General features: G+C 57.1%; 4 protein-coding genes across 4 annotated transcripts; all 4 read right to left on the bottom strand.

Moving 5' to 3' along the window:
• Nucleotides 1-1,911: 1,911 nt before the first annotated feature.
• LOC144279597 (protein S100-A6) lies at nt 1,912-4,735 on the bottom strand. The gene is made up of 3 exons (XM_077841170.1): nt 4,630-4,735; nt 3,077-3,239; nt 1,912-2,136 (listed from the first exon to the last, which is right to left on the bottom strand). Exons 2-3 carry the CDS (start codon nt 3,212-3,214, stop codon nt 1,993-1,995), a joined length of 282 nt encoding a protein of 93 aa, XP_077697296.1. The 5' UTR covers nt 3,215-3,239; nt 4,630-4,735; the 3' UTR covers nt 1,912-1,992.
• Nucleotides 4,736-5,621: 886 nt separating this feature from the next.
• On the bottom strand, nt 5,622-6,585 carry S100A5 (S100 calcium binding protein A5). The gene is made up of 2 exons (XM_077841171.1): nt 6,433-6,585; nt 5,622-5,765 (listed from the first exon to the last, which is right to left on the bottom strand). Exons 1-2 carry the CDS (start codon nt 6,583-6,585, stop codon nt 5,622-5,624), a joined length of 297 nt encoding a protein of 98 aa, XP_077697297.1.
• A 6,208-nt stretch (nt 6,586-12,793) lies between these two features.
• Nucleotides 12,794-14,141, bottom strand: LOC144279596 (protein S100-A4-like). The gene is made up of 2 exons (XM_077841169.1): nt 14,001-14,141; nt 12,794-12,955 (listed from the first exon to the last, which is right to left on the bottom strand). The coding sequence occupies exons 1-2, from the start codon at nt 14,139-14,141 to the stop codon at nt 12,794-12,796; spliced, it is 303 nt and encodes a 100-aa protein (XP_077697295.1).
• Nucleotides 14,142-17,260: 3,119 nt separating this feature from the next.
• Nucleotides 17,261-19,993, bottom strand: LOC144279594 (protein S100-A2-like). Its single transcript, XM_077841167.1, has 3 exons — nt 19,960-19,993; nt 18,625-18,789; nt 17,261-17,425 (listed from the first exon to the last, which is right to left on the bottom strand). The coding sequence occupies exons 2-3, from the start codon at nt 18,769-18,771 to the stop codon at nt 17,261-17,263; spliced, it is 312 nt and encodes a 103-aa protein (XP_077697293.1). The 5' UTR covers nt 18,772-18,789; nt 19,960-19,993.
• Nucleotides 19,994-21,701: the final 1,708 nt, after the last annotated feature.

Genomic DNA, 21,701 nt, shown 5'->3' with positions numbered 1-21,701 from the left:
TGCATTCAGTGGCAAATACAGAAGGGAGATTTTATATACACAGAGAACATGAAACAATGGGTGTTAGGATACACACTCTAATGAGAGTGATCAGGTAAGGTGAGCTATTACCAGCAGGAGAGAAAAAAAACCTTTTGTAGTGATAATCAAGGTGGGTCATTTCCAGCAGTTGACAAGAAATACCCCCTAGAGTGCTCCTGGAATCTCCGGCCAGGAGCTGAGCCCCGTCCAAGCTACATTGTTCGCCTGGGAGCCCGAGCACAGCTCCAGCCTGCTTTCACCTGCCTGGTGCTGCAGCGCGGGATCAGTCAGAGACAGTCGAGGTCAACCACTGGATGGCCGGAGCAGGTGCATTCCCCGTGGCGTGTCCCGCAGCCCTTGGTCCAGCGTGGGAAACGGGGCTCCTGGGTTTTACGCCTGGCTCTGCCCCTTGTTCAAGTCTCTGTACCTCCATCTCCTTTTCCACCACCCCACGTCTGTCTCGTCCGTTACACTGGAAGCTCTGTGGGGCAGGACTGGGCCTACATACACATCAGCAGGCCTGACGGGGCCCTGAGTTTGGTCGGTTCTCCTGCCGTACAAACAAGAACCATCCATCTCACGAGCAGGAAGCACTCCCTTGCTGTGCAGCCCTAATATCCCTATTCGTAATGACTCCTCTGCCCTGGGTCGAGTGACGTTATGCTGGGACCGCCCCCCTCCCTCTGCGAGGTTTGCTCTCTGCCCAGTACAGAAAGCTCCAGCCCAGCCAACAGGGGCTGGATAAATACACGGCCCTAGGGGTCGCTGTGGATTGGCCCAGAGAGCTAGTGTGGGGCGGGGGGGGGCACAATATTGCTCACTGGCTAGATGGGGGTGTCTGGAGGCAGATCCATAGTTTATGGCACTAGACAAGACATTCGCTGTACGCGAGTGCCATGTACCATGCTAGCAGGCGTCGCCTGTCACCACGGCGTTCCAGGGAGGAATGAGTCACTCCTTTGTTTGAAGAGCCCGCTGGGGCCAAGCATTGCCAGCGTGACACCCAGATCTGCCCAGGATGGGACCGCATCCTGCGCAGTCATGACCCTAGGGCCAAGGGGGCGCAGGGCCCCTTTAAAGGCAGATTTGTCAACGGCCCCCGGTGGCTTTTCTGGCCCTGGGATGGCGCTGGATTGCTCTCTGGCTGGGAGACTCCTGCTGGGACGGCAGCTAGCTCTTCCCCTCACCTGACACACGCGGACAAGGCCCCAGGCGCGTGAGCCAAGCCCTGCCGCACAGGTGTTGCCATGGTGACACAGCGGCAGCCCCACCCGCTCCCACGGCTCACCTGAGCGCTGTGGGGGTGCGGCGAGGCAGAAGGCTGGGTCGGCATCTCCCTGTCCTTCTTTGCCAAAAGGGCTGGGCAGCTCTGATTGACCCACCCCAGAAAGTCCCCTGCATCTCCCAGGCCCGGCTGTAGACACCGGCTCGTTCTGAGGCTCAGGGCGTGTAAGCCATTAGACCTCGCCGAGGCAGGGCGTGAATCTAGCCTGCCACGGTCAGTGTCTGTGTGCGCCCAGCTGGTGCGTGTGAACAGTTTGTTAGCGCATCTGGTCTAGTCCTCGCTCGCTGCCCCTAGTCTGCACCAGGCTCGCTCGGGGTGGATTCCCACCCCAGATTGCCAGTCTAGACAAGCCCTTTCTCTCCCTGACTTGGTGCATGCGAGACACAGACCCCTCCTAGTCAGGTGAAGTGATGCAGCATCTCCCTGGTGCTCATCCCCCCCTCCGGACTTTCCGCCCTCACCCACTAAACCGATAAACCCTCTACACCTCGTTCATTTGGCTCGTTCTGTTTGTCCCAGCCCCGCCTGGAGCCCAGCTCCTGAAACCCTCTCAAAATCCAACAACATTTATTGAGCTTTACAAAAACAGACCCCAGCAACAATCGTACAAAACAAAATTTTATTGGATACGCCGTGACCTATCGGGGCCCATTCCCCAGCATGCTGGGCCTGCTCCTTCGGCCTGTCTACTTCTTATATCCCTTCAAAGCATCGTTGTAAATCATGGACAGGGCACCCAGGAAAGTGAGGTACTCCTGGAAGTTGACTTCCTGGTCCTTGTTCCGGTCCAGATCCTCCATGAGCCCAACAATTTCAGCATCGTTCAGTTTCTAGAGCCAGAGGAAAGCACAGAAGCCACTCATAACCCATGGAGGGGAAGGTTTGGGTTCCAAGGGCCAGGTGCATTGGGGGGGGGGGCGCGGGGGGGGTCATTGGTGCAGGGTTTAACATTTCCCAGAAGCCTCCTTTCCCAGCCCACAATCACTGCTATGAGGGGAGAGAGTTTGATGGTTTGGTTTAGCATGCAGGTGCTGGGGCGGGGGGAAGGGGGCTGGTGGTGACTTGGGACCCCACATAGTTTCTTCACGTGTTTTTTTGCTGTGTAAAGTGCAAAAGACGCCCAAACAACTTTGGGTGTCACCGAGCAGGCAGCCCTGAGAGCTCCGATCCTGGGGGCAGTTACCTATGGCTCCTAGGGGGCACTCTGCCCACACACACCCCTCTTCACCCTGCTTGTCCCCGGAGCGGGTGGTGCAGGAGCAGACTATACTGGGGAATTCTTACCTGACGAAATTTGCCAGCTTTGTAGCTGCCACAGTGATGCAGAGGGGGTGGAACAAGAGGTGGCTCTGGCCCCAGGCTGCAGTATTTCTGCCTTCACAGAGAGCTGCAAAGATCTCCAGGATGGGCTGTGGGTAAGGGCTCTGGAATGGGACGTGGGGACGCAGGCTCTGGTCCCAGCTCTGCAACTTTGCGCAGCTCACTTCTCACCCCTCTTACGCTTTGTCTATTTAGGTTGTAAGCATTTGTGGGCAGGGGCTCTCCCGTTTGTACAGCTCTGGCCTGGGCCTCTCTGCACTAATGTAATGCAGCCAAACCTAACTCGTCTCCTTCACTCACAGCAGAACCAGCTGCAGTCAGGGAGCTGGCCTAGGTCACTAATGTGCTTATGACGATAACAGAGGATGTCTTTTTCTGGGGGCTGATTTTCACCAAGTCCAACTTGCAAATCCCAAAACACCTGTGACCCCCATCTCCAGCCACACTCACCGCCCCGAGGGTCAACTCCTTCTTGATTAGCTCTTTCAGCTCCTTCTTGCTCAGCGTGTTCTTGTCCCCTTCCTTTTCCGAGTACTTGTGGAAAGTGCAAACCAAGAGCCCGATGGCCTGGTCCAGAGGGCATGCCATCTCTGCAGGTCTGTGGTGGGTAGATCTGAGGGGAGAAGACAGTTGGTGAGCGAGGCCAGGACACGGAGCCACAGGGGAACAGAGGACCCATTCTGGAAACAGAAGCACTAGAACTGGAAGAGTAAAGCCATCCCCGGAATCCGTGCCCTGGGGGGCAGAGACAAACCCGAATGAACAGGACAAGCGGGCAAGCCCAAGGAGCTGGGAAGTTTGGGGAACTCCCACTAACTCAGCCCCAAAGGATTCTGCTCCCCATCCAGGAAGCACTCCAAGGCACCGGGGGCTCTTTCACCTGGCTTCCCGCCCAGCATCTCTCAGGAGAGCGGCATAAATTTGGCATTCCCAGAAAATGGAGGGAGAGGAGTTTATGCTCTTCAGTGCTCGGGGAGGGAGCCAACAGACAGCAGGCCTGTGGGAAGGGACCTGCACAGAGTGAATGGCCAGATTGAGGGATTGTCTCAAATTTACACAGATCTTGGCCTTGGTCCGCTAGGCACTGAATTCAGCAGACAGATTCCCAAGCTCGTCCGTGGGCGTTGGGTGAGACAGCTGGTTAGGTTCTCTTGTCGTTGTGTCTCACCCCAAAACCACCCCCTCCCCACTGGTGCGTTAGCCCCAGGGGTGAGCTCAGCCCAGAGCCAGGGGAAGGTCAGATGCCAGATGGAGAGGAAAGGCTCCAGGGGCTCACAGCAGAGACTGTAGGTGACCAGACCCCAGGGTGAGGGGCTCTATGGCACAACCAGAGAGACCAAAGGAGGGCGACCAAGGGCCGAATTTGGTCTCGGGTCTGTGTCCTTCCTTCCACGGGGGACCAACCTGCCCCACCCGTCTGCCCCCCGTCATTTTCCGGCAGCCCCGAGGCCCAGCAGGGGGCAGAGGGGATTCTTGCAGCCCCCCCACCAGCCTCTTTCCACGCAACGGGGCACCCACTTGTACAGCGAGTCTCGGTATAAAGCGGGGGCGGGTCCACGGTTTTCTCCCCGTTTCCACAAGCGGTCGCCAGGTCTTCCAGGAAAACCAGACCCGAGGCGACGGGCTGTTGCGTAAGTGACTTGGCCGCAGACTGGGAGTCGCCCGGCCCCGCCCGGCTCTGGCGGAGATTTCCTCCCTCTGCACCGAGCCGGGCCGGCGGGGCGCAGACCCCGGGCCGCAGCCGCTTGTGGCTTGCGAGGCGCCCGGCGCGGAGCGGAGCCGGATTCCGGCTGCCCGCAGCGGCGGACCGTGTGAACACGGATCGGGCAAGCCCGGCGGGCGCGGAGCTCCCGGAGCTGCGGGGGTCCAGAGCCCCAAGGAACGGACCCGGACCCTGGGGTGCGGGGCTCAGCTGCGGGCAGGGAGGGAAGAGGAGCCCCCCGCCCGGTCCGGGGCGGGAGGAGAGGAGAGGAGAGGAGAGGAGAGGACCGAACCGGACTCACCCAAGACGACGGAGCGGGCTGCGAAGGCGGCGCGGGGCTGGGGTGCGGGAGCCGCCCGAGGGCGGTTGTTATATAGCGGGCCGGAGCCCAGCCCCGCCGCCCGCCCCACCGCCCCGGGGAGAGGGGGGCTGGGTGTGGCGGGGGAGGCCACGCCCCCTCTGTTCCCGTAGCCCCGCCCACTCATGTGGCTGCCCCCAGTATGCCCTGTCCTGGACATGCCCGGGCCCCTTCTCCCTGTTCCCCGCCTCACCCAGCTCCCTGCCCCCGGCTTAGCCCAGCTGGGCTGCAGCAGGCGGGTGCCAAGGCTCCGGTGGGGAAGGCAAGGTGTGGTCTGCAATGCAGGCAGGTTCCCGCCGGGGCAAGAAGCCAGGGGCACCAGTGAGGCAGGATAGCCCGGGGGGCTGCCCTCAGTGACCCACGGGACCCCGATGAAGAGCGCTGGGAATTCCCCCAGACACACAGACCCTCCTCAGACCCCAGAGCGCCGCCCATCCAGCCGCAGGTTGGCCTTCACCTTGGGAGTCACCTCCCAGCCCAGCTCCCTCCCGAGAGCCTGGACACAGCCTAGGCCCAGGTGTGTTGTTGTTACAGGTACAGGTGCCCCTGGGAGCCATGACTGAGATTAGGGCCCCACCCATATTCTCAAAGGGATCCATTGGGAGTTAGGCACCTAACTAACTCGAGGCTCTCGGCCGTTGTGCGAGGGCCTGCAGAGACACAGAGAAACTGCCCCTGCCCCCGCAGTCTAGACGGCTGGATAGAGGTGCATGGGGAATGTAGGGACAGACAGGAAAGAGAAAAGAGATCTGTCTGGCACGAGATATTCTAGCCTGGATAGATGGTACAGAACGGTGGACGGAAGGAATGCTGGACAGGAGGAAACACAGAACACTGGGAGAACTGTGGACAGAACTATTTTTATTGAAAGCAGCCGGACAGTATCCAGAGCCAGGGGCTTTGCGTCCTGGTCTAAGCCCCCTTCTTCCCCCCAGCTACTTGCTCCCTCCCCGGAAGAAGTCATTGTAGGCCATGCACAAGGTGGACAGGAAAACCGAGTATTCCTTGAAGTCGATTTCGTGGTCGCTGTTCCGGTCTAGGCTTTTCATGAGCTGCTCAATGCCTCCCTCCTTCATTCTCTGCAGGAAAGGGTGAGAGAAGCCAAACAGACTAGATAAAACCTCCAGGGATCTGCACTGGCCCCAGGTGATGGTTTTTCTTTCCCTTTATTGTAATCTGGCTCGTTAATGATGCAGTGAAACCTGGAGCCTTGGCTCCTGGGCCGCTGCTAACCATGCTACAGAACAGGGAGGAGACATTAATGTTACTTTCCCTCCCACTCGGGCAGCGGGCTGAATTGGGAGGGGCAGCTGCTAAATTGGAGCAAAGCTTCCTTGGGAGGAATACAAACCCCAGGCCTGAAATGAGCACGGTGGGCAAAGATACCAAGCCAAATCCAACCCTGGGGAAGGCATCCATCCCCCAAGCACAGGGACAGGGATCTGTGAATCAGACCTCGGGGGTCTGATTTCACAAGATCAAACTGACCAGTTGGTTGGGCCAAAAAACTGGGGGGGGCTTTGAAAAATGTTCATTTTTTTCATCCTAAATTTCCTGTGGATTTTTTTTTCATGTTTTGGATGAAAAAAAACCCCAAAATTTTATTCAGAATTCAGTTTTGCAAAAATCTCAGATCGGATCAGTTTGGGGAGAAAGCCAGGAGAGTTTGATCAGAACCAAAATGCTCATTTTGATCCAAAAAGTTGCTCTTTTTTCAACCCCCAAAATTTTTTCCGAAGCACTCACGTCCCCCAGCCCCAGCTCGTTCTTCACCAGCTCCTTCAGTTCCCCCTTGCTCAGGGTCAGCTTGCTGCCTTCCTTCCCCGAGTACTTGTGGAAGGTGCAGACTAAGGTTGCCAAGGCCTTTTCCAGAGGTGTTTCCATGGTGCACGTCCACATCAGTCTGAAAGAGAGAACAGGGCCTGGCACGGTCTTGCGGTGAAACGGGGCCCGCCACAGGAAGAACTGTGCAGACAAGCCCCCGTGAGCAAGGCTAGGAGCAGACAGGCTGTGGCGGTCAGATACCAGCCCTGCAGCTCTAATACTCAGCTTTCAACACAGCACTTTCCTTTTTCAAAGTGCTCTCCAGCCAATACCTTCATTCTTCAGGGTAGGACAGTGGTACCCACCAAGATCAGGGACCCTGGGGGCTGGGTCTAAACAGACACCAGCCCATGTCACAGGTGGGAGCCGGAGGCCCGGAGAGAGTCAGTGGTTTGCCCCAGGTCATAGGCGGCAGAGCCAGGAATCAAACCCTTCTCCCGTGTCCCAGCCCAGTGCCCTGACCACGAGCCCGCCCTTCCGCCGATGCCGTTGGGCTGCAAGTGAATGCACAGCCCGGAGCAGCAGTAACCTTCCACGGCGCTTTGCACGTTCTAGTGCTCTCTGGCTAATGTTAGTTAACAGGCATCTGCGCCGGTTACGCTGGGAGATTAGCCGATTATTGCTAACAGGCCACGGTTTGGTCTCTGGAGAGAATTCTCACACACCCCCAAGTCCCAGATGCTGGCTCAGGAATGTAACCCCGCGTACCCCCAACAAGCCAGATGTGCACACCTGTGGCTACGCACCCAGCCCCTGGAAGGGAGGTCCCTTTGAGAGTTCCTGGGGGCGCGGATCCGCGTTCACGTCGCACTCCCTGTCAGTACCCAGCCCAAGCCAGGGATGCTAATGATCCGATCGGACCAAATTTGGTGATGAATCCCAGTCATGGGCCACCAACAGCACATTGCACATATGCTAAGAAGAAGCCGTGAAAAGCCATATTGTCCTGTTCAAGAGACAGGCTGCAGGTGGGGAGGGGGAATAGCTTTTCTTGGACCAACATCATGAGAGAGACAAGAAGTTGGTCCAGTAAAAGCTGGGACCTCACGAGTACCCTGGGACAGACATGGCTACACCACCACTGCGTACTCTCCTGTCATCGAGCCTCCTCCTTTCTGCCCAGTGCTTGCACCATCTGCCTGGCTGTGCTCAGTACCTGGGTAGAGCAAATCGCCCGCTTCCGGGAGTGTGTGAGCTGCAAGCTGGCTCCAGAAGGAGGTCTGAATCATGGCACGGGGAGCCAGGGTGAAGTGGAGCCTCGGTGGCCAACCACATGCTGCATTTGAGGAAGCGGCCGCAAGGTGGTTAAGCCTGTTGCATTCGGGGCTGCCGGCTGCCTGGGCTGCCATGAACAGAGCCCAGGAAGGAAGAGGCCAGCAGACCTGTTAGATGCAGCTGTGTCTCGTTGCAGGGACAGATGGGAAACGTGGGCCCCTCATTCATATCCCCCCGGGGGATGGCCCTTAGCTGCTCAGGTGGCGCTGTCCATGCCTTGCCGTGGCCCGTTTCTCGTCTAGCTCACTGATTACGGCCCAGGTAAAGCAGGCTTCAATTCCCTGCTCTGTCACTGCCTCCCTGCATGACCCTGGGCACATCCCCTCATCTCTCTGGGTCTCCGTTATAGCCCATCCTTTGCCTGTCTTGTCTATTCAGACTAGAGGCTCTTTGGAGAGGGCTTCTAAGTGCTACCATAACAACAAAATGGGAAGCTGCCTGGCAGACGGGTGGTTAACAATTAAGAGTGAGGAATATGGGGAAGGTCCTGTCCAGGGCCACAGGGCAGTTGCACATGCTGGATCATCCATTTCTCTTATCACAGCCTGGCTCATAGGAAGTCAGGAGCTATAAAATACAGGGCTTAGTGCCTCAGAGCATTGCAAAGCCATTAAGCCATAAAATGAGTAAACACCAGCAATAGGAGTTAGCCACAGGGAGGGTGCAGCTGGGCATCTTGGGGCTAAGGCCCTGCCCAGAGATGCAGAGCTGTTCTCTTGACTCACACTAGCAACCAGAGTAGGTGGGTCTTACTGCCTGGGAATTTCAAAGGCATTTAAGGGAATTTGGCGTCAAATTTTGTTATTTTCCAATCAAATCTGCGTTCTTCAGTCTCTCAGTCCTGTCCCCTTCCAATTATAATCCCACCAGCTCAGATTTTGAAAATCTCTCCAGGACAGAGGGAACTAAGGGCACCAGCAAAGATCCTGCAGGGGGAAGCAGCCAAGCTCAGGATGAGTTAACAAGGCAGGAATCTCCAACAAGGGGGGTGAGTCAGGAGCATATCCAAAACCTGAAGGGGAGGGGAGGGAAATGCCACCGTGCCCCCAGCCTTCAGTGCCAACCCGGCCTCTGGAAAATGAGCCACAGAGCATCCAGGCAAACAGGAAAACTGCTGCTGTAGCAGGCCAGGAATCCCCCTGGGAATCTCAAGCCAACAGTCCCACGACGAGTTTAAAAAATTCTGGTTCCTCTCAGAAAAGTAGCTTCCCTTAGAGCCGGTTAGGAGTCCAAAGGGGCCACAGAAACCAGGGTCCCGGGAATGGAGCCTGCACAGCACCGTTGGGTGAGGCCAGGGCTGCTACTGAGCATGCAAAGGAGGGAGCCAAGCAACCTTCCCTGGGACCCCCAGGTGTTAGCGACATAACCGGTGTGGCACCAGTATCTCCCAGCTCAAGAGCCGGAGCCAGGCCTGCACCAGCCAGAAAGCAGGTGAGATCAGCCAGCCAGGGGAGAACTGCGCGGAGGACACTGGGCCAACGCCCAGAAGCGTCTCACAGCCAGCGTCCCCTGCAGCTCAGCCCGCGCCTCCTGGAGAGTGCCGCCCTCTGGCTCTGTGAATAACGGCTGGGGGGCGGGGGGTGCACATGTGGAGAAAGGTCTGCACAGGTGTGGCGTGGGGTTCCCCGGTACTGTGCCTGCAAGGGAGGGGGGTGCACATCTGGAAAGGGACATGCACATCTGGCGAGAGGGACGCTTAACGCTGTGTGCCAGGGAGGGGCATGCGCAGCTGAGGAGAGGCTCTGCTAACCCTGGGCATGCTGCCAAGGGTGTGGCACATCTGGAGAGGGGAGGGAGACTGCGCTCTGGAGAGTCAGCTTGTTAAAGGCCACAACAGCCAATGTTATAAAACAGAACGAACTTACCAAGACGAGAGCAAAAGGAAAAGCGGAGAGTCCGGGGCATGGTAGGCTGGGAAGCTCCCTCTTATATGCTCTGAGCTCCCTGGGGGAGCCCTGGTTTCTAGCCTGGGAGAGGCGCAATGGAAAGCTGATCTTGTTGCCAGGATCCTGGTTGCCTGCCACCTCCCTGCCCATTGCTCTCCAGATGTTTTCAGGTGTTGCCTGGACTCAGATCTGAATTCTCCTGCACCTTCTCCTGTGATGCACCAGGCATGCAGGTCAGATGGGCAAACCCCACACCCGCTGTCCAGGTGAGCCTCTGACGTGTCCTGTTCTCAGTTACACCAGTGTCAATCCAGAGTGACTCCACTGAAGTCAAAGGAGTGACTCCAGATTCACTCAGCAGAAGCCAGCCCCTTGTGTGCAGTGACTTGGGCAATGCCTCTCGCTAACAGCGCTTGGGGAGATGGTTCCACCCAGGCCCAATTTTATGGGCAGAGGCTGGGCCTAGAGTTAAAGGAAACAACAAGGGCACTATCGCCCGCTTCCACAGCAGCAGCAGCTGCTGCCTGGCACCTGCACCTGTGGTGACAGGGGATTCCCAGTGAACACGATGCACAGGAGGGCGAGGGACCTGTTGCTTAGCAGCCGGAGGCTGGGGAGCAAGTTTGGGAGAGCTCCTGCAGTGAAGGTAGCTGGACGATGCAAAGGGCCATGGCAAGAAGGGAAGAGCAGAGAGAGAATTGAAAGGTCAGGGGAAGAAATAAGGGGGGGCAATAACAGATCTGGATGGCAGGTGCTCAGTGCAGAGTTGAGCTCAGAGAATTCGTGGTCCTCCGATCGCTAGGGAGGAGCAAGACGTGTTGCATGGGGAAGACCTACTAAAGTGGGGGCTTCTGGGGAGGAGGCTGTTCTGTCACGCACGGTTCCCGTGTCCTCTCTCTGCTCCCGCCACGCTCAGGACAGGTCTCCGCCGCAGAGTCAGCCCGGGTGATCAGCCCCCGGGGGCGAGACGCCTCAGTGCCAGGCCCTGCCCCAGTGGCCGTGTCCCCACGGGGCCTGCGCTCTCCAGTGTGTGCTGTCAGCCCGGCTGGGACCTCAGGGGCCGTAGCCCGTCCTAAACGGAGCCACTCTGATTCTTTCCCAAGGGATTGTGGGAGAAGTTGTCTGTCCTGCTGGGCGCGGTACAGGGGGACTTGTGGACAGGTATTGGGGGACTATCAGCAGTCCAGTGGCTTAGCCTGCAGTTGCCACTCCGAGTGGAACCCACCCGCAGCCCCCAGCCAGGCCAGCTAGTCCAGACTGCAAGCCCCAAGAAAGAGAGGGGCGAGGGGACAGGAGAACAGGGTGAGAACTTGGGGTAACTCTGCCGTGAAGACAGACCCGCAGGGCTCAGTTCACTGCTGTCCTGCAGCTGCCGTCATTTGCAGCAGTGGGCGTGAGGCTGCCAGGTTGGCACAGTGCCTTGCATGCCCACTTGTGTGCACTGGTGCAAATGACGGCTGGAGGCACAGGACAATGGTGAGCCTGCCCTGGGTGTGTAACAGGGGGTGGGGGGGCTCCCAGCGTGTCCTGACTGCAACAGGACTCAAAGAAGTGCATTGTGATCTGGGAGGTGGGCGGATGGCTCTGGATAGAATAACCAAGCTTTTGTGCTTGGCGTGCATTGCAAATACACAGCAGTCACGAGGGGCGTCTGGTCCAGCCGTCTGGCTCAGGCAAGACACATCTGTGCTGCGTTGCCAGTTCCTGCAACCTGACCGGGAGTCTTGTGATTTGGGGCAGGGTTTCTTAAAGCCATGAGCTGCTGGAATCATCTGATCACCTGCGAATCCCAGCTTCCACCTACAACACAATCAGGTGTCTAGGCCGCATGGCTGCGGAGACCAGCTGGAAATGTGGCTGCTCACATCTCTGAGACCAGAAGACAAATAAAGATTCCTGCGTTTATTATTTGAACAAAAAATCTCACGACTTTTGAAGCCCCGGCCTGGCCGTGCTGTAAGCACTCCTCCCTCCCCCCAGAACCCTGGGTGCTGAGGTGGGTCGGCCCGTCCCACCAGGCTGCCTGTCCCGGCTCCTGGAGCAGCAGAATCTGAAGGGGGTCCTGCACCCCCCATGCACCCTGGGCTGCTGCTCCAGCCTTTGAAGCCGATATGGCTCAGGGTGCTCAGAGAACAGCGGCCTCACATTGCACAAAAGCCGGCCCCAGGAGGCTCTGCTGAAAGGGTCCTGGTTGAAAGGCCTGCAGGGGCTGGGGGCGGGAACAGGTGGGGAATGCCCCGTGCTCAGCGCCATTGCAACCCACTGAAAGTGCAGCAAATTCTGTTTTATCCCAGCTCGGCCCTCCCCAGCTCAGCCCATCCCTGCCCATTTGCTGTTCACTCTGCATGGCCAAACTCTGAGGTCCATCAGCCCCAGGGGCAGCTCTGCCTGGCTACCCACCCACCACTGGGGTTGTCTGCATCTTCTTGGGGCTTCAGGGCCTGGGTTGCTGCTGCTTATTCCATATTCTCTAAGGTCACCCAGGGGGAGAGGCCCATGGATGGCAGTGAGCTTCAGATCACACCTCAATTTAACCCCCCACACCAAATATTCCTGAAAAATGAGGGTTTGCATTTATAATGGGTCACCCAGAGGGTTTTAATCCCAGACCTTTAGCAGAGACCTCTACCACACGAGCTAAAGGAGTAATTCTCTTAGCTGGCAGCAGTAGTAGGTTGTTATCCTCTATGTACCCCCAGGCTCTAGGACTGTTAGCTCTTTGTGCTGTTAACCCTTTGAGACTCAGCAGGAAAAGCAACGTGGGGAGGGGAAATACCTGGGGTTTTGCAGGATTCATTTTTTGTCATCAGACCAGACCAGACTCAGAGGGCGGGGGTCAGACATGGTTCTATTTTTACCCATGCCTGTGACCCAGGGCAACAAAGAAATTGCCCATCAGCATCTGGGCACCAAGAAAAAAGTCTGCTTACAAAATCCACCAGGGACCTTCTTTAAAGCAACCTTTATTGAAAGAACAAGAGACGCATAATGCAGGGGCTATAGGAGGTGACGGACAATAAGGCAGGGGGCTATCATCAGGGAACGGCAGGGATACAACCCAGATATAGCCCCCGGAGCTGAGTTTCTAGATGTCTGTTCCCCGCTGCCTCCGGGGCCGGGCTTCACATCTTCCATGGCATCTTGTCAGGGCAGTCCTGGAAGTCCTCATTGCACATCAGGATGATGCAGCCCAAGAAGGCCATGTAGTCCTGGACCGTTTCCCCGTCCCAGTTGCTATCCAGGTTGTTCATGAGCCTTTGGAAGCTGGCTTCTTCGGTTTGTTTCTGCCAAGGGGAGGGGAAGATAAAAAGAGAGTTTTGCATTAAAAAGCTTTGTTCCTGAGCTGGTACCCAGAGGGACAAGTCCTCTCGCCCAACACAGCACCTCCTCCTCTACAGAGCCACTGCCTGGAGCAGCCTCCCTCTCTCGCTCGGCATCAGCAGCTTCTCATTGTGCATCGCGCACAGAGTAGCTTGGGACACAGAGAATCCCACATCCAGCCAAAACTAGGAAGGGTATTTAAAGAGGCAGAACATAAATACCCAATGGCCCAGCCAGCTAACCCCCTGGCCCTTGGGGCAGGTGCCAGGGGACCTTTAATACAACCCCCTGCAAGTCCATCTGGGTGGGAAGGACCCTGACACACCCCAGTAACAATCCCCAGCTCTCTGAGTGCTGTGCCAAGGAGGTTGGCATCTTTAGCTCCACTCTACAGACAGGGAAACTGAGGCAAAGACAGATTAAATGACTCGCCCACAGTCTCTGTCCACTAGGCCGCACTGTCATAGAATCATAGACTCTCAGGGTTGGAAGAGTCCTCAGGAGGTCATCTAGTCCAACCCCCAGCTCAAAGCAGGACCAATCCCCAATTTTTGCCCAGATCCCTAAAAGGCCTCCTCAGGGATTGAACTCACAACCCTGAGTTTAGCAGGCCAATGTTCAAACCACTGAGCTATCCCTCCCCCTCATCAGTGCCTCCCCGCAAGGAGCCACCCACATGGGCCCAATGGCATGATCAGGGCCTCCATTTTCCCAGCGTATCTGAAAGATACAGTAGCACGCACCCTGGGCCACAGCAGTGGGCCAGGACGGACTGGCCGAGAACATGGCACCGACTGACTCCCCCAGTCCAGCTGCTGTGTCCTGTGAACATCGCTAGCCAGCTGGTCGCCCAGCTGGTGCTTGAGAAATGTGTCTGCAGCCTGGCCCAGGCTGGTCCCATCCCACCACAGGTGACTGTCACTACCGCGCCCAGACCGGATTCCCAAGTCGCTGCTCGGCCCGGCGGAGATGGTCCCAGACTCCCAGCCGAGCCTCCATTGCCCTTACGCTGAGGTAGCAGGGCAGCTCCTTCCTGACTAGCTCCTTGAGCTCAGCCCTCTTGAGCTTGAATTTATCGCCTTCTTTCCCACCGTACTTGTGGAACGTGGAGACCATTGTGTCCAGAGTCCACTCCAGTGGCCGGGCCATCGTGCTCTGCTAGCAAATCTGACAGGCAGACAAGGGATGCTGGTTAGAGGGCGGGTCCACCCCACCTGGGAGCACAAACCAGCCAGGCCAGGACAAAGAAGTTACGTTTTAGGAAGGAATGAGCTCTGCTGAGTGAGCTGAGCACGGCCTGCGTGGGTTTACTTGTGCATTGCCAGCGAGGAAAGAGACACCAAGACAGACAATGGGGCGAGGGGCTTCTGTTTTCATAACTGGGAGCCTCTTGGACCCAGTGGTAATGGGGTGCAGAAAGACAAGGTAGCTAGACACAGGGATCTGTTGCCCCATCGCACAGCTAGGGTCTTGCCTTTCCAATGACTTTCCAAAGTCCACATATAGAACTCCGGCCTGGCCAAGAGGTGTTTATGGCCAATCAGAAGCCCCATATTAATGATAACCCTCTTCCTGCAGACTACAAGCATTATGCCTCACAGACAGTCACTGGTCAGGAATGGTCTAGATAATACTTAGTCCTGCCACGAATGTAGGGGACTGCACTAGAGGACCTCTCGAGGTCCCTTCCAGTCCTACGAGTCTATGATCACTTAAACAACAACAGCCCATGCGGTGACCTGAGAGCTCAGCCCACAAAGGTGCAGAAACGAGGCTAATTATACGTCCATGTGGGTGCCATCTGCCTCCATTAGCTGGCCAGTGCAGTGTCCCACAGGTCCCAGCAGAGAGAGTCATGCCCTCCTTCAGAGGATGGGCTAGAACTAACTCAGGAGCATGTCAGCCACTCGGCGGGGCAGCTCCTGACCTCCATCACACTGGACTCAATCCAGAGTGACTCCACCGACCATCCCAGGGTCTGCCCCAGAGCAGGCTCCGTCCTGGTGATGCACCCCCCGGGCAGGGCACAGGGATGTGTCACTCCTTCCTGCCTTCCGATGCCTCCAGCCTCCACTGCTCTCCTACTGACAGCACAGGTCGGGTGTGGGCTCCTGGCCCTGGGGCCGAATACCAGCCCTGAGGCGAGGAGGGGAAAAACTTGGAGCGGTGGCAGCAGGGGATGGAGGAAAAAAACCCCATTGAGAAGAAGGGACTCTCCAGCCGCACCATGTGCATTGGCTGAGTTCAGCTGCAAGAACTGATTCCTGGCTCCTGCCTGGAACGAAGGGGATGGTTAGTGGCCGTTGCTAGAGCCCGCACAGAGCTGGGCCTGGAGTGACTCTGCCTCCCCACAGATGGGAGCAGCACAGAGGTCTCAGAAGAAGCCAGATGCAAAGAGCAGTAAAGTCTGACGGCTCAGCAGCTGCAGAAAGTTAGTGACTGGCTTTCCCTGCGGACTCACAGAAACCTTTGGCTCGGCAGCCCTCAAAGCCAGACCCCCCCCCCGATTGCCCAGGGGAGCCCCCCCTCCCCCCCACCAACATTGAGGCAGACCCGAAATGCAAACTGCTGGCATCAAAGAATAAAAGTAGCCACCAGAACATCTTAGAAGAAAACAAATTTACCCAGTCAACCAAACAGGAAGAAAAGCAAGGGAAGGCAGGGCCGGCGTGGAGTCTGAGTAACAGGGCTCAGTATTTATAGCCCTAGTGAGAGCTTTAAGGGACACCCGCTTGGGGGGGTTAGAAGTAAAAAGAGGCCAACAAAAGTGTGCGTCTCTTTGCAGACAGCTGGCAGGAGAACACGTGTACCCCCAGGCCATCACACACACACACACGCCCCTGCCCTTTGATGATGCTCTCCAGCTGTTTGGCAAAGAGGAACGGAAGGCTGGGGAGGGAGTAGGGGGAGCCGCCAGCCACACAGGCCATGAAATCCTGATTCCTGGCCTTAGCTAGACCAGGGAGTGGCAGTAGGGGGAAGAGTTGCCTAGATGGGATGGAGAATCAGTAGGGCTGGACAAAGGGTGCATGGGGGATTTCGGGAGACTAGCATCTTCAAAGCCCTTTCCACACTACGCCTCTGCGTGGTGACAGAGATGTCGGAGACCTGCATGACTTTGCAGCTTCGAGCTAAATGCACCTGCCAGCTCTCTGCCTAAGCATTTATATAGGCCTCCTTCACCCTAGTGTCACAGCGCCCAGCATGCCAGGTCTGTCTTGTCGTCCAACACGTTCATTCTGGGGGGACCTGGCCAGCCATGTATTGAACAGTCACCACGCCCGGGTTCATACGAAGTCTTTATTCATATTTCAAACCAGCCAGCCTGACAGGACAAGCGAAGAAAATCCACAATCAGGAGAGAAAACCCAGAGACGTCTCGACCACGGCTGCAGTGGAGATGACCCTGCCGTGGCGAAAGGAACTGGTCCTGACTAAGCTGTTAGCCCTGGACACGTTCTGTGCTCATGGCAGTCAATTTTGAACAGGGCAAATATGGCCAAAAAAACCCTCTGAGATTGGAAACACTGGTGCATCTCCGGAGCCCTGCTCATGATATTATTTAACTAAACTGAGATGCAAATTATTAATATTTCATAACTGCAAGGACTGTGCAGTGGAATTCAGGGTTGTGTAACTTAATCCTGTTTGGGAATTTCTTGTCATGAACTCGTATGGGGGTTGGAGTGCAGCTGCCCTCTGCTGGATGCAATCAGCTCAGTTCAACCGTGTGTCATAAACCCCGTACTGCAGCGTTGCTCAACCTTTTCAGGCTGGCAATCCCTCATTCGGTCAGAAATGTATGTGACGCCCCCCTCCCCAGCACACAACACATTCACTATGAAAGCAAGAGTACAACAGTGTATAAGTTAAGCCAATAACTGATTCGTGTGGGTGTGTATCGAGAGGTTGACAGAGCGCACTTCACTGGATGGACCAGGGCCTGCTGGGAGTGGGGAAAGGAGATTTGCTTTGCTTTAGACTGTAATAAATTTTTCAAAGCCTCACGAACCCCCTGGTTGCCTTTCATGACCCTCCTCTCCAGGACTGAGAAACAGTGCTCTACTGCTGCGAGTTGATGGAAAGTCTCCTTTAGTTCAAGGGAGTGGCTCTGTGCTATTTGGGTCAGGGAGACGTGAGTTCAATCCCTGACACACCACGACCTTTCCTAGCGTGAGGTTCCCAGGTAGCTGCATGGTTGCTGCCAGACCTATAATTTTGCTCTCCTGCTTTGTATTCATGCCCTGTACAGAGCCAGCTGGGTGGATTTATTGTCCACGTGGCAGAACTACAGGGGAGTCCAAGAAAAACTCGTGGCATAAGGTGCAGGCCACCGCCACGAAGCGGATGTACTCCTGGAAGTCAACTTCCCCGTCTCTGTTCACATCCAGGATGCTCAGCAGTTCCTCAAAGGCGCCTTCCTTCACTTGTACCTAGGGGCAAGAGTGAAGGTCAGTAACGGGGCAAGTGAAACCCCGGCAGGAGTCTTCCAAGCTTGGTGATGGCCAGACGGGACAGATCGCCTAGTGGTTAGAACAATAGGCTAGGGTTCAGGAGACCCGCCTTCAAGTCCTGTCTTTGCCACAAATTCTGTGGCGGACCGTGGGCAAACCTCTCCGAGCTTTACTCCCCAGGGGTAATAAGGGACCAATAATTAGTCTATTTACATTCTAAGCTCTTCGGGACAGGAACTGTCTCTCCCGATGCATTTGTACAGCACTGGTTCAATGGGCCTGGATCGCACATGGGGCCGCACGGTGCTACCGGAACCTAGGTAATAATGAGCTGAGGAAGAAATGTCCGTCCCGAGCGTGTTGCGGAAGTTCGACACTTTCCCTGGTTATCATTCGTCTGCCCTGCGATGAAATGCTGGGATAGTTGGCTGGTACCCCGCTCTCCCCGCCTGGTTTTCACAGGCCAGGCCAGATTCTGAAGGGGCTGATCACATCCCACAAACTTGGCTCATAAGACATTGAAATGAGACCAAACTATCCTCAGAGCTGGCGTAACCCCGGGTGACAGCCTGGCGCCGGCGCATGGCCGCTGGGCAGCATTTATACAGCGAGGCGCAGGGTCTGCTTCCAGTCCAAGCCAGAACCCCGGGGAGCAGGTGTAAATCATCATGTTCCATTCCAGAGCCTGGTCCTCACAGAGGATAACAGCCTACTACTGTCATCTGCTACCAGGGCTACTCTTCTCGCTCAAATGGCAGATAGTCCAGGCTTTGGTCCTGGAGACCCAGGGCTCAGACGGAGCTGGTGGGGATTCATACAGGTGACAAGGAAAGAGATGTTGAAAACAAATAAAAAAGTCAAGAGGCAGCATGACCTAGTGGATAGGGCTCTGGCTAGAGAACTGGGCTCTTTCCTGGCTCTGGCACTGACTTGCTGGGCGACCTTGGTCACCTCACTTCCCCTCTCCATGCCTGTTTCCCCTCCCACCCTGGGTCTATTAGTCTGTGAGCTACAGGACTGTCTCTCCTGCTGGATCTGTGCAGCTAAGGCCTCTAGGTGCGGGGAATTATTATCATTCATGGTTTGGAACCAGCTCGGGGTGGAGACTGCTCTCGTCTCATCCCAACGGCTCCGTTCCAGCCTGCTTCGGCACCCTCTTCCTCCGCATGCTTACTCACATCTCCCAGGCTGGGCAGCTCCTTCTCCAGCAGCTCCTTCAGCTCCCCTCTGCTGAGCATGAATCTGTCACCTTCCTGTTTGGAATAGCGCTGGAAAGTGCAAACCAGCACAGCCAGCGCCTCCTGCAGGGTCTGCAGACCTGCCATAGCTGACGCCTGGTGGGGCTGAAAGGCAGGAGCAGAGCAGTAGGCTTAGCAGAGACCACGCCCGCACTGGGGAGACAGAGAACGTGGGGGGCCCTTTGGGAGGGGCGTGTAGAGGAACCAACCCGGGGAGCTCAGGGTGATAAGGTGTCTGGTTTTCAACAGGAACACCCAGTTGAAAAGGGACCCTGGCGGTTCTGGTCAGCACCGCCAACCAGGCCATTAAAAGTCCAGTCAGCAGTGCTGCAGGGCTAAGGCAGGCTAATCCCTACCTGCCCTGGCACCGCACTGCGCCCCGGAAGTGGCCAGCAGGTCTGGCTCCTACGTGGGGGTGGGGCCAGGGGGCTCCTCAAGCTGCTGCCACCCTGAGCACCAGCTCCACACTCCCATTGGCTGGGAACCACGGCCAATAGGAGCTGCGGGGGCAGTGCCTGCGGGTGAGAGGAGTGCGCAGAGCCACCTGCCATGCCTCTGCCTAGGAGACGGATCTGCTGGCCGCTTCCGGGGCGCAGTTCAGAGTCAGGATAGGCAGGAACCCTGCCTTAGCCCCCGCACTGTGCCACTGACTGGGAGCTGCCAGAGATAAGCCCGCACCCCAACCCTCTGCCCCAGCCTCCTGCCCCAGCCCTGAGCCCCCCCCAAACCTAGACCCCACTCCTGCACCCCAAACCCCTCATCCCCAGCCCCACTCCAGAGCCTGCACCCCCAGCCGGAGCCCTCACCCCATCCTGCACCCCAACCCCCTGCCCCAGCCCTGAGCCCCACCCAAACCAGGAGCCCTAGGGAAGGCCCAGCCCCTCCCAGCTTTGGACAACTCATGCCCAGGCTGGTTATTGTTCTGCCAAACCCTGATGGGGCCTTCTAGCGTCCCCAGCCCTTGAGGGCTGCTGCCACAGCAGAGATGTGAGCTTCGGAGGGGCACAGAAGCCGCAACAGCCAGGGAACACCGAGCTGGAGAGGAGACAGCGGCTCGGAGGAGCTTGCCCTGTGACCGCGGGGGAGCCTTTTGACAGCCAAGCCAGCGCTAAGCCGGGCTGTGTGGCGGGGGCATTACCAGCACCTCAGAGGAGGCTCGCGCACTCGCTCTCACTCGACACCTCTGTTTTCAGAGGTCTCTAAATCGGACGCCCACTGTCCAAGTCATTTCAAACTCAGCAGAAACGTTCAACATTGTCCCCCAGGCCAGCCTACCGGTTCTGAGGCCAATCCGTCTCTCTTTGTGGAGTCTAGAGGGGAACCCAGCATTGGCCTTTGAATGGAAACCCAGCCGCAAGCTCAGCTCGGAGGTGGCTCAGATGGGCCAGCGTGGCTCCAGAGTCCACTGCAGTCTTCCCCTTGATTTCAACGGGCTTTGGACCAGGCCCTGGAGTGTTTAGGCTCTCTTCCCCCTGTGACACAGAAACACGGGAGAGGCGCCATGTTCTACAGCTGATACGTCCCCTGGGGGACAGTCTGGGGACAGAGGCACGAACCGAGACACACCCACCCAGGAAGGAATTTCCACTGGGAATATCGAGCTGTGTACGGCCCCTGGGTCCCGCATCGGCTGCAAAACCAAACCTGGTAGCCCAGGAGATGCCTGGCTTTGGAAAGGGATTTGAATCATAGGGAGCTGAATCACAGAGGCGTGTTTCCTTCCCCTCCGCACACCCACACACTGAGTCACTCCGGCCTGTGGCAGGAGCATCTGGTTTTCCGCCAGCTCCTCCAGCGTCCCTGCTCTGGCCCACCCAGCTCGGAGGAGGCGAACGAGCTGAACTGTGAAGGGCCAGGGCCAGGGGGTGTCCTGCAGGGAAAATCCCCTCAGATAGCTTTGGGCAGTTTGGTGGTCAGTAGAATACATGAGAGAGAGAGAAAGAGACATTGTGCAAGGAAGGATAGATAGATAGATAGATAGATAGATAGATAGATAGATAATCTTCATGGTGAGGATGGCCAAGCAGCATGGGCCAAGGCCAGGACATTTTCCTGGCAGTGTTTCCTGGCTGCTCCAAAGGGGACATGGGTTTATGGGGTCCTGCAGGAGTGAGGGGCCCTATTGCCAGTTCTCCCCTCCTGTGCAGAGAGCCAGACCCCAGTCCTCCCCGGGCAGGTGGATAAACACACCCACCCTGGCAGGGCAAAGGCAGGAAAATGCCCAGCTCAGCCCGGCCCGCCTCGGGGGGAGCCACCAGCTGGTTGCTCTGAACAGCCGGGGGAATGGCAGAGGTCACGGGAGACAAGATGGAGGCTGCAGGGATCAAAGGGATGACGCTGGCCACAGACACAACCCTGCTCTTTCCAAAGCCCTTCTCATCTCCCACCCACAGGGGCAGGTGGGCCCGAGCTGCCCACCCGCGGGTTAAAATACATCGCTCCTAGAGTGGTCTCGGGCCAGGCCAGGCAGTGCTTTGGCAGGGCGGCTGCTGAGTAAATCCCCATTTGCCTTGAAAATGATGCACCCGGCGCTGGGAGCCAGCCGGAGAGACAGACTGAGCGACCATCCAAAGGCACATGGCAAGGGGTGCGGCGGCTCCCTGCCCTCCTTCCCCTCCTCTGCCAGGGCTTCCCCATTCCCCCTCTCCCCTGCTGTCTATGCACCACCCTCTGCTGCTGCACACGCGGGCAGACGCGGAGGCCCATCGCGCCCGAAACCTCCACCATCATCGCTTCCTGGGAGCCACAGCCCCATAGCTGGAACATCGGAGCAACCTCTGGAGCCAAGCCCAACCCCTCTGGGAAAGATGGCAGCATTTAGGATCAAAACTCACCAATACGAACAAAGAGGTTAAGGGTCCAGGAGAGCCAAGCGTGAGCAGGCGTGTAGGGTGGGTAGGAGCCAGCCTGTATTTACAGCCGTCCTGAAGCCACCTGCTTTACCAGCTCCCGGTTCAGACTCAGACGGGCTCTCCCAGGCATCGGTGTTAATATCGCAGGGAGGTCTGGGAAATGGC

The sequence above is a fragment of the Eretmochelys imbricata genome, chromosome 24 (assembly GCF_965152235.1).
Source record: "Eretmochelys imbricata isolate rEreImb1 chromosome 24, rEreImb1.hap1, whole genome shotgun sequence".
In the NCBI taxonomy this organism is placed as follows: domain Eukaryota; kingdom Metazoa; phylum Chordata; order Testudines; family Cheloniidae; genus Eretmochelys; species Eretmochelys imbricata.
This window is presented reverse-complemented; position numbering and strand designations above follow the sequence as displayed.